The sequence below is a fragment of the Camellia sinensis genome, chromosome 10 (assembly GCF_055761805.1).
Source record: "Camellia sinensis isolate YWXY chromosome 10, ASM5576180v1, whole genome shotgun sequence".
Classification (NCBI taxonomy): Eukaryota; Viridiplantae; Streptophyta; class Magnoliopsida; order Ericales; family Theaceae; genus Camellia; species Camellia sinensis.
Genome location: NC_138970.1, coordinates 46,059,428 through 46,071,433, shown reverse-complemented (window position 1 = coordinate 46,071,433; position 12,006 = coordinate 46,059,428). Strand labels below are relative to the sequence as shown.

General features: G+C 42.8%; 1 protein-coding gene across 1 annotated transcript in view; it reads left to right on the top strand.

Moving 5' to 3' along the window:
* Positions 1 to 10,503, top strand: part of LOC145800352 (uncharacterized) — a 44,595-nt gene extending 34,092 nt beyond the window's left edge. Inside the window, exons 10-11 of the mRNA XM_082890009.1 lie at positions 10,344 to 10,396; positions 10,480 to 10,503. Coding sequence (XP_082746135.1) covers positions 10,344 to 10,396; positions 10,480 to 10,503 — 77 coding nt within the window. The remainder of the gene's footprint in view (positions 1 to 10,343; positions 10,397 to 10,479) is intronic.
* Positions 10,504 to 12,006: the final 1,503 nt, after the last annotated feature.

Genomic DNA, 12,006 nt, shown 5'->3' with positions numbered 1-12,006 from the left:
CGGCCGAATAATGAAAGCTTCTGTGGTCGTGTTAGGCCCATTGGCCGGAAGATGTCTGCAAACAGTCGGATATGGACCATGGGGTCACCGGACCCATCAAAGCGGTCGATTTGTGGCATTTTGAACCTATCGGGGAGTGTTACGGCCTCCTCGGTATATCCATCTTCGATATCCGGCATAGCCTTGACCCCTTGGGATTTCTTGAAGAGCTTCTCCAGTTTGCTCAATTTCAGAGCTGTATGATCAACCTCGATCTCGAATGGAGAGTCCGGGTGATTGGATGTATGGACCTTGGACAGTTGTGGTGGAAGCGGGGGCGGAGCTGGCCCCGTTGGAAGATTTGTGTCCTCTTGCAAGTTTTGGATAGTCGGCATAGTATTTTGGGTGTTTGGAGGAGCGTTCTGAACAGCAGGTGTCTGCTCAGGTAATGGGGGCCCTGCCGGAGGAGGAATTTGGTGTGAAGCAGATGCTGTATTCTGTTGTTGCAGTCTGGTAATCAGCTCAGCCTGTTGGGTCATAATCTCAGCTTGCTGCTTAGCGAGTTCATCTCGGCGAACGACATCCTGCTGCATGGCCTGCATGGTTTCCTGCATTTGGCGCATCATTTCCTCAACTCCTGTTGGTGCCGTCATACTGTTTTGATTTATCTGAACTATCGGCAGATCTGTCTCAGTGGGGATCTCAACCCAACTGTCTACTGATGGGGGAAACCACTGTTCTGGCACTCTCTGTTCAGATACACTGCGCTTTTTCTGCTTCCTTCTGGTAACAGGGGGTAGAGAATGGAACACTGGCTGTCCGTTGATTAGATCCTCAGATCGATGGAGTCGACGACCTCGTGTCCAAAGTGCTTGGGGAATGCCTGCTGGGTTGGAAGCAATTGTGCTAAAAACTGACCTAGCAAAAGATAAATAAAGCGAAAAGGAAATAAATAAACAGATAAACGGACAGCATAACGGCTTAAAATAAAATGCATGACACACAGCCGGGGATAATAACACACAGTCAATAAGCTAAATAACACACTGTCCTCAAACACTGATTATTATCCCTGTATCACTGTCCCCTAAAATAGAATCTGATATCCGTAGATAGCTGATTCTCAAATACTGGCTGATGCCTGCAGGCCTGATACCCATAATACTGAACTGATGCCCGCAGGCCTGATGCTGACAATACTGAACTGATGCCCGCAGGCTTGATACTCAAACTCATATACTGAACTGATGCCCGCAGGCCTGATACTGACAATACTGAATTGATGCCCGCAGGCCTGATACCCAAACTCATATACTGATACATGCATTCCTGTAGAGACGCACTCTAAAGCACATAACAGATAAGTGAGAGCCAAAACACCCCTATATTGGGGTAGGGTTTCCCTGTCCTATTTTGTCAGGAACTAGGGTTTCACTACGCACGTAGCGGTTTCAAACAACCTGTAAACGGGTAAGCAACCTGTCCTAATTTGGAATGGTCACTATGGATCCGAATAAGCACTAGGTCGAATGGTCAAAGAGGGTGCCCCGGTAAAACCGGGGTTTGTGTTCCCATGCTGGCAGAGCCCACAACCGGTCAGCCTTATGGTCATGCCTTGACAAGACAAGCCTCCGGCAAACCGTTCAGGAATAGCAGATGGCAAACACGGTGTCCTAGGCGCACCAATGCAAATGCAATGCAAAGAATCACACAAGTGTAGTCAAAAACAGATATCATGAGTTCGAGTCAAGCTCTCTAAATCCCCAGCAGAGTCGCTAGAAACTGTAGACAGCCCGCGGGGGACCTCGCTACAGCTCGGACTCGATTTCTAGTCACGGTTCTAAGTCTGAACCAAAGAGTCCAAATCCGGCAAATCGTTTTAAAAAAAAGATTTTTGAAAGAAGTGCCAAACATGGACTGCTTTGCCAGATACAGAGTCGCCACCTAAATGTTTTTTAATGGGAAATTTAGGAAACCCTGACTCGGTGCCAAAGGCCACGTGTCTGTCATCACCAAAGTTGCCTCGGCTCGGGAACTTGGGTACGATTGGGGAAGGTCACTTCGTGAGCACCCCCGCTCGCCCGATCAAAGATCAGCCTCTACTAACCATGGTATCTATTTTTGAAAACATTGTGTGTTCTTATGCCGGTTATTAGCCTAGGTTACTATGTGATGCGCACAGCATACAAGTATAGACTGGGTCGCCTGAATTGGAACAAAACATTTCATGTTTGTTTTTTTGAAAGATGGTTTGCTACTCGCAAGTAGGCTTAAAATTCAGATTTTGCCACCCTCGGGTGGGCTTAGAAAAGATGGTTTTGCCACTATCTAATGGGCTTAAAACAAATAGTTGATGATTTATTCCAATTCAAGTAACCCAACCTTCACCCACAGGCATTCAGGCAGTTATATCATATAAGCACATAGCCTCATGGTAAGCATGCTATTCATGGCAGTCACTCACACGCATGCATGGATGTTAAAGCATAAAGCTTACCGAGTACTCCAAGCCAAAACAGAAACTCATTAGAAATCATGCATGAATCCTAAGTATACAGAAATGCCTAATGCAACACATGCAAAATGCAACTATAGCAGGCTCGGCTATTCTAAATATGGCATATGAGATGCTACAACTATCATGTATTCAATTTTAGAATTGAAAAATACAATGTAGTTAGTATGATGCGCCGAGCCCGGTGCATGCAATACAGATGAATGATGCAAACATGCTGTCATACTGTATGCTAATTTAAACATGCCCTAATCTAACCATCATAAGTGGATAAATAAAAGGGAGAAAGACGTGGGGTTGGAAGACATACATCACACTCACACACACTTATTACAGTTGTGCCCTCACTCGGAGGGTCCGAATAAATATACAGTCCCGAATAAAAGAATATTACAGTCCAAAATATTACAGTCCGAATAATGTACAAATTTCTAATTAATTAATGAATTAACTAAGAAAGCGGTAAAACTGGCATGCAAGCCAGGGACTGCCTTGCTTCTGATGGATGATGCATGTCCGGATTGTCTTGCGCGGAAATCCACCGGAATGCCCCAATTAGCCTCTGTTTACACCTGTTCTTGAAATGCGTGCCAAGCCCCAAAAAGTTGCTGATTCTTCGTTTTGCTGCAACAGAGAGCAGGAAAGGGGCATAGCAATGTATTTGCACAGATATATGCATGTCTCGATCGTCGTGCCACCAATCACGCATACCGAGACATGACGGCCGAGGAGTCAAATTGCACAATTTAATGTAGTGTCGGTGACTGGGAGTCGAATTGCACATGAAAACACAACAAAACCTAACTCCATCATGGATGATCCGGAGTGTCGGTGACTGGGAAATTGAGACACATTCCATCACTCGGAGTACGAAATGCACCTCGTTTCCCGTGCCCGGGCTAACTCCTGTCCCGAACACGATGCAATATGCATGACATGCAACTAAGATGCAATCCTAACATACACCATGCTATGAAAGTGAGATGCCTCAAAATGCGTTCACACGGGCACGCAAACCGAGAAAATAACAAAATGCAATCTAAGATACAACCTGGTATGCACTATGCTGTGAAAATGAGATGCCTCGAAGTGCGTCCACACGGGCACACAAACTGAGAAAATGACAGAATGCAATCTAAGATACAACCTAGTATGCACTATGCTATGAAAATGAGATGCCTCGAAATGCGTGCACACGGGCATGCAAACCGAGAAAATAACAGAATGCAATCTAAGATACAACCTAGTATGCACTATGCTGTGAAAATGAGATGCCTCGAAATGCGTGCACACGGGCACGCAAACCGAGAAAATGGCAGAATGTGATGCAAATGACATGGAAAATGTAACATGGGCTTATACCAACATGAGTGAGCCTCAGCCACACTTACATAGGATGCCGACGGATGAAAATGAAGTGCCTTGAAATGCGTGCACACGGGCACGCAAACCGAGGCAATGGTAGAATGCGATGTAATGGCATGAAAACATGATATGGGCTTATACCAACATGAGTGAGCCTCAGCCACACTCACATAGGATGCCGACGGATGAAAATGAAGTGCCTCGAAATGCGTGCACACGGGCACGCAAATCGAGGCGATGGTAGAATGCGAATGACATGAAAATGTGATATGGGCTTATACCAACATGAGTGAGCCTCAGCCACACTCACATAGGATGCCGATGAATGAAAATGAATTGCCTCGAAATGCGTGCACACGGGCACGCAAACCGAGGCGATGATAGAATGCGATGCAAATGACATGAAAACATGATAATCATTCTAATAGAATTTCAGCACTAAGATATGGGGGAAAACAGTCCCGAAATGAGGCGAAATGACACCAAATGCATGAAATAGTCCCGAAATGCGAATTTAGGCACCCGAAATGGCCTATAGCTATGCCAAACATGCACAATATGGACATGCAATGCAAAGAAAGAAGCTACACAGTCCCGAGAAAGGCACTTTCACAGTTATAAACATGGCCAAACAGCAAGCATAGGTATGGAAAAAATGGCATGCAAGAATAGGGGCCAAGAGAGGGGTAATGAAGCAAGTGATATAAACAAAACCCAAAATGAAAAATTTCCTTCTACAACATTGAAGAGGGACCAAAAATATGAATATTTACAGTATATGGAAAACCTCAAATCAGTATACAAACATGATAGAAATGTGATGCAAAATGAGGCTCAAAAGTGGCTATAACATGAGGTATGCAAAATAATCATCAAACAGCCAAAGACCCTTACTAAAACATGTAGAATGGGCCAAAATAAGCACTTTTTCAGAACTTTAAAATGACCAAAAACAAAAGCATGGTAGGCTAACTAAACATGCAAGAATGGGGAATAAAAGAGAGATATAACATGAAGTGGCATATGGAGGCCCCAAACCATGAAAGGACATAAATGAAATATGAATAATGGACCAAAATAATCACTTTTTCAGAACTGTAAAATGGCCAAAAACAAAAGCATGGTAGGCTGCCATTGCATGCAAGAATGGGGAAGAAAGGAGGAGTATAAAGGTAGGTACAACATGGAAGTCCCAAATGGTGTTGAGCCCTTCTTCAATGTTGAAGAGGGGCTCAAAATAAGCCTAATATCAGTTTACAACATGCTCAAAAACAGATTACTCATGGGCCAAAAATAGCATGCAAGATTATGACATATAAGAGGATCAATGAAGCAAGTGCATCATGGAGGGCTCAAACAGGGTTGAGCCCTTAATGAAAAGTGAAGATGAGCTCAAAAGAGGGCCCTTTTCAGTTAGTTCCGGAGCTTGAAACAAAAAGCATAAAAGGCTTACAAATGGATCAAGAAAAAGGGTCAAAGAGGAGAAAAGTTACTCACCCTTGAAGACTAAGACATTTGTTGCTTCTTGGACCAATTTGCAGCTCCTTTGGCCTTTGAGAAACCTTCCTTGTTGCTGGAAATGAGGTGGTGGTGGTAGAGCTTGGTGGCGTAGAAGAAATGGTGATTAGGGACTTAGGAATTTTCAAGGAAATGAGAGGTATAGAGATGGCTTTGTGTATGGAAGCTTGAAGACCAAATTTTCTAACCCCAACATGTGATATAGCTTACTTGTTATATAGGCCAAAAAGGGGGTGCAAAGGTGGGGGAAAAGGAGAGCAACTTTCCCCCACAAAATATTCCCCGGATAAAGATCTTTTCTGGGGGATAAAGCCCCACAGCTGTAAAGGGAACAGTGCAAGGAGCTCGGCCGGCCTATTACTTTTGCTGCAGGTGGCCGGCCGGCCACACCCCCTAGCCAGCCGGATAGGGGTCAAAAGGGTCAATCAGATTTTCTGGCCGGCCACCAATTGATGGTGTCCTCCTATGTGTGTACAACACAACCCTGTGGTTCAAAGTTCAAGAAAATGGGCCCAAGGGGTTCAACATTAGCCCGGAAGGAGGGGGTCAAAAGGGTCAAGTAGCATTACTGGCCGGCCACCAACTTTTAGGGTCCTCCCATGTGTGTACATCACAAATATGTGGTTCAAAGTTCAAGAAAATGGGCCCAAGGGGTTCAACATTAGCCCGGAAGGAGGGGGTCAAAAGGGTCAAGTAGCATTAATGGCCGGCCACCATTTTTTAGGGTCCTCCCATGTGTGTACATCACAAATATGTGGTTCAAAGTTCGAGAAAATGGGCCCAAGGTGTTCAACATTAGCCCGGAAGTGTGAAAAACGGGCGCCGGAGGGCGTCGGAGGATGTATAACTGGTTGCTACAACAATTACTGGCCTCCCACCCTTCCATGACCTCCCCGGTGATAAAACAGAGGTACCTGCCAAAAATGAACGAAAACCGTTGCAAAACGAATGTTCGGGGGCCAAAACGCGCAGTTCGGGGTCCCGAAAATGGGCTGTTAAGCACCGAAAGTGGCATTCGGCCACGAAGTGGGTTTCTCAGACCCCAGTGTCCCTCAAAAGGGATTAAATAAGATGTATGTCAAAAATTAGAACAAACGGAGGTGGTTAGGCGGTCCCGAACCGAGGCACACGGCCAACGGTCCCGAAAAACCGGAAACCGGACTCCGAAATGGGCAGAATGGCCTACGGCCACAAAATGCAGCCCACGGCCACTGAGAGATGGTCTACTGGACCTCTCCCTCCCCTCAGGAAAAGAAACAGAGAAAACCGAGTCTGGTTCGCAAACCGAGACAAAGCACAGAAGAGGGTTCGGAAGTCCGGAGGCAGGGCTCACGGCCGCAACTCTGAAACTTCTGAACGAGCACATTATGCAACATCACCAAGCGCTCAATCAGTGACATCTGAGTCTTAAGGTCGGTCAAAAATGTGGTGTCTACAGATGTGCATGATTGGTGGCACGAGGATCGAAGACTACACTCCCCGAAGAGTAGTCATACATACATATGTGAAAATACTTTGCCATGCCCCTTTGTTGCTCTCTGTCACGGCAAATCACGAATCAGCAGCCTTTCGGAGCTTGGCACGCATTCCAAGAACAATTGCAAACAGAGGCAAACCGGGGCATCGCGAGGGATTCTCCGCACAAGGCAACCCGAGCATACATCATTCATCATCCGGAACAGAGCCGAGGCAGTCCATGGCTTGCATGCTAGTTTATCGCTTTCCAAGATTAATTTGTTAATTAATTAGGATTCTGTATTTATTCGGGACTGTATTATTTATTCATTTGGGACTGTATTATTTATTCGGACCCTTCGAGCGAGGGCAATGTTGTAATAAGTGTGCGTGTGTGTGATGTATGTCTTCCAACCCCACGTCTTTCTCCCTTTTATTTACCCGCTTATGATGGTTAGATTAGGGCATATTTAAATTAGCATACAGTATGACAGCATGTTTGCATTCATTCATCTATTTTGCATGCACCGGGCTCGGTGCATCATACTAACTGCATTGTATTTTCAATTCCAAGCTGAATACATGTTAGCTGTAGCATTTCATATGTCATGTTTAGAATAGCCGAGCCTGCTATAGTTGCACTTTTGCATGTGTTGCATTAGGCATTCCTGTATAATTAGGATCATTCATGGATTTCTAATTAGCTTCTGTTTTGGCTTGGAGTACTCGGTAAGTTTTTATGCTTTAGCATCCTTGCATGTGTGTGAGCGACTGCCATGATAGCATGCTTACCATGAGGCTATATGCTTATGTGATATAACTGCCTGAATGCCTGTGGGTGAAGGTTGGGTTATTTGGATTGGAACAAATCATTGACTGTGAGTCTTAAGCCCACTAGATAGTGGCAAAACCATCTTTCCTAAAGCCCACCCGAGGGTGGCAAAATTTGCATTCTAAACCTACTTGCGAGTAGCAAACCACTTTCAAAATAAACAAACATGAAACGTTTTGTTCCAATTCAGGCGACCCAGTCTATACTTGTATGCTGTGCGCATCACATAGTAAATCTAGGCTAATAAGTGGAATAAGAACGCATAAAGTTTTCAAAATTAGATATCATGGTTAGTAGAGGCCGATCTTTGATCGGGCGAGCGGGGGTGCTCACGAAGTGACCTTCCCCAATCGTACCCAAGTTCCCGAGCCGAGGCAACTTTGGTGATGACGGACACGTGGCCTTAGGCAAACGAGTCAGGGTTTCTTAAATTTTCCCAAAATAAAACATTTAGGTGGCAACTCTGTATCTGGAAAAGTAGTCCATGTTTGGCACTTCTTTTCTAAGAATCTATTTTCTCAAAACGATTTGCCGGATTTGGACTCTTTGATTCAGATTTAGAACCGTGACAATTTGAGTCCGAACTGTAGTGAGCCCAAATGAACAGAACAGGGGGGACTCGTCCCTCCCGGTACATTCGGGGACGTCTACACATAGTCTCTCTTTCATGTTGAGAATCACTTCCCGTTTGACATGCTTCTCATTTAGTGGACGTAATCATCACCTTGGACTTAATGGACTAAAGAATGGAAAGGTCTAAATATTGCTAAAATGAACCAACCCACATAAAGAAAATAAGTTATATTGCTTGGATTCGGTCGAACGTTATGCTGAGTCTATTGTGTCAAGGGTCGTCTTACATCAATTCACGATGTTTCGATGAGCCTTGAAGCGTTCCTACCTCCTTCTTTGAGCTTACTCCATGATAGGAGGGATGAGTGGTTATTGATTCATTGCATTCATTAATTTTTGTCCAAAATCATGCCCTAACTTATCAAGCAATCAATTTGCTCATTGATGGTTTTGGAAATGACTTTGTTCTTCTCTTGAGGCTTACTATGAGAGAGCAGTGCAGAAGGGACAAACAGAGTTCAGAATAACTCTGTCTACACTGTTTTCACTTCAGAGCACAAAAATAGGATTTTGCATAAAATTAAGGCACGTCCGGCCTTATTTGGGCCCGGACAGGGCTTCATTGGGGGCTAGCCGACCATCAATGCTTGGTAAGGCAATGTGTTTTGCAGAAGCAGAGGGCAGCAACTGAAGGTGAAACAAGACAAATTCCAAGGAAGGCAGACAGAGTTACTTCTGAAACCGCTACGAGCATGCCATCCTTGTGCTTCTATTGCAAATTGTAAATTAATGATCTCAATATTGTTGTAATTATTATCATCGTAATTAATATTGTTGTAGTAATGATTAGTTAGATAGTTAGCTTATTTTGTTGTAATAAATAAGCTAATTAGTTATTTATTCATTCACTTGGCTTTGTAATAATTAGTTTAATTCGGATTCTCGGACATTGATTTGCACCCTCTCATGCGAGGACCAACATGTAATAAGTTGTATGTCTTCCAACCCCACGTTTTTCTCCCTTACGATGGTTAGTATAGAACATCATTTTTCAAATTAGCATCTTTATGCTTTGCATCCATTGTTTTGCATGCAGCCAAGGTTCGGCTCATTATACTTTTCAAATGTTTAAATCCATTGCTTGAATACATGATTCATCACATGTCTTGAATGGAATCATATGCCATGTTCATAGCCGAGCCTATTAAAATTACATAACTTGTATGTGTTGCATTTAGTCATATTGCATTAGTTAGGAGCATGTATATTTTCTAATTATTTTTCTTTATTTTGACTCGGAGTACTAGGTGAGCAATTTTGAGTTTTAGCATCTTGCATCGAATGTTTGTGTTGCCATACCAAGCATATTTCCATGAGGCTAAGTGCTTAAATGATATACCTGTTTGAATGCCAGTGGGTAAAGGCTAATTGCTTGAATTGGGATAAATTGATTAATGTACAAACTCACATTTTCAAGTGACGAGTATCAAAAATAATTTTCAAACATACATGAAATCAAAATGTTCCAATCTTTACAAATTAGTCTATACTTATGTGTGTCACATAGTAATGCTAGTCTAATAAAACTGGGACAAAAGCATATAATGTAAATGAAAAACACATCATGATTAGTAGAGGCTGATCTTTGATCGGGCGAGTGGGGTGCTCAATTCATGACCTTCCCTTCTCGTACCTAAGTTCCCGAGCTGAGACATTTTGGTGATGACGGACTAATGGCCTTTGGCACGAGTCTCAGATTTCCTAAATTTTTCAAAAAAAATATTTAGGTGGCAACTCTGTAATTTGGCAAAACATTCCATTTTTGGCATTTGATTCAAACATCGATTTTCCAAAAGAATTGCTGGATTTCGACTCTTTTTGTGTTTTCACTATTTTACATTGCACTTGTGAAATCAGATTCAGAACCACGGGAGTCCGAACTATAGGGCTAGTCGTATCCGAAAGGAGCACGAAAAGCAAGCTACAACTCGCCATCTTTCATCTGTAGAGTCGCAAAATCCCTTCTCAAGGCATGAAGTTGTGCACGCTTTACTCTTGATAAGCGCTGATATTTTTTCTTCATTGAATCCCAAATATCCTTTGCAGTTTTTTTTGCTAAGAATTGTTTCCAGGATAGATCGATCAATGGCTTGAAACAGGTACTTTTTTGCCTTCAAATCTTTTAATTTCTGTCCTTCTAGCTCTGTTTTTTGTGCATCTGTGATTGGCACTCCAGTTGCAGGTGCTGCTACACCAGATTCAATGACTTTCCAGTACTCTTTAGATCTCAAAAAGTTTTCCATTAGCATGCTCCAATGGTCATAGTGACCATCGAAGCGAAGGATTGCTGCCTGCACAAAATTAGTCTCTAAAGCCATCGTTTCTTGTACAGAAATTAGAGGAGAAAACAGTTGTTGCTCTGTTTTGGGAACTTACGATTTTGGGAACTTTTTGGGAACTCTCTCTCTTGCTTTCTTACCCACTAACTTGGCTCTGATACCACTGATATACTCTGATACATTGGCACAGTTTACGAGAAAAGTAAAAGGGACGTATTGGAATTATGAAGCTCTCTATATTTATTGATTGATATCAAGCGTTTATATAGACTTTACATAAGAATTCCAGAAGCACACTTCCTCAACTAACATTAGCACTAACCACAACTCCTATAAAATAGAATAAAAAATAAAACACTTTCTCAGCCATGAATGAAGTAGCTAAATTCCTAAAGACTTCGTCAAAACAACTAAGATAAACACTAAAAGAAACTAAAATAACACATTTAACAATCTATGTCTCTCCTCCTCCGCTCTTCCACCCTCATCCGCTCTCCTCCGCTACTCCAACCACATTCTCATTCGCTGCTTTAGCCGTAAGATACAAAACCAGTACCACCACCAAATCTCGATTTCACCGCTGTCGGGGTCATCGTCGGAGTAGATCGGCTCATATCCGATGTCGATTTGATGAAATTGAAGCCCTAGACTCACACACAACTCTCTACGATTCTTTCGAATCAATGAATTAATGAATCCATCTTTGAGAAGATCAGCCATCACCATCTTCTCCAACCAAGATTGTTCACCATCAACCACTCAACGACTTTGGGGCCTCAGCTTTATTCTGCCTCAGATCAGAGTCCAATCTCCTTCACTAGTCAATTTTTTGAGTTCATAATTGAAACTCACTGCTTGATTGTACGTCGTTGCGGTCTGATCAAGATCTTTACCCGAGATTCATGAGCTGGTCGATGAGCCAAGCCACTACGATGACGTTGCAGTCGACTTTGGCGAGGTCTAGACAAAAGTCTCTCTCTCTCTCTCTCTCTCTCTCTCTCTCTCTCTTTTTCTCTCTCTATTCCTCCTTATGTGTGTGTGTGTGTGCGCATATCTGTGTTATTGAATTCAAGAAAATTGAAGAATCTGACGAAATTAGGGTTTGATGGAATTTGATTTGATTCATTCTGCAGAAATGGATCAGATATAGATTTGGATTTGGGTTTGGCTAAGTTATGTTGAAAAATAGATAGAAAATATTGAACATAATAGGGTTTGGAGAAGATGAGATTAAGATTTGTTGCTGTTGTTTTGTTGTTATTGTTGATAATAATGATAAAACAAATGAACAGATTGCACAAATAGCGAGAGAGAGAGAGAGAGAGAGAGAGAGAGAGAGAGAGAGAAAGATTTGAACATATAGGATTTTTTTTTTAACAACTAAGGTTTGGTTTGCACAGATTTGTACAGATAAGAGGAAGCTATAGATA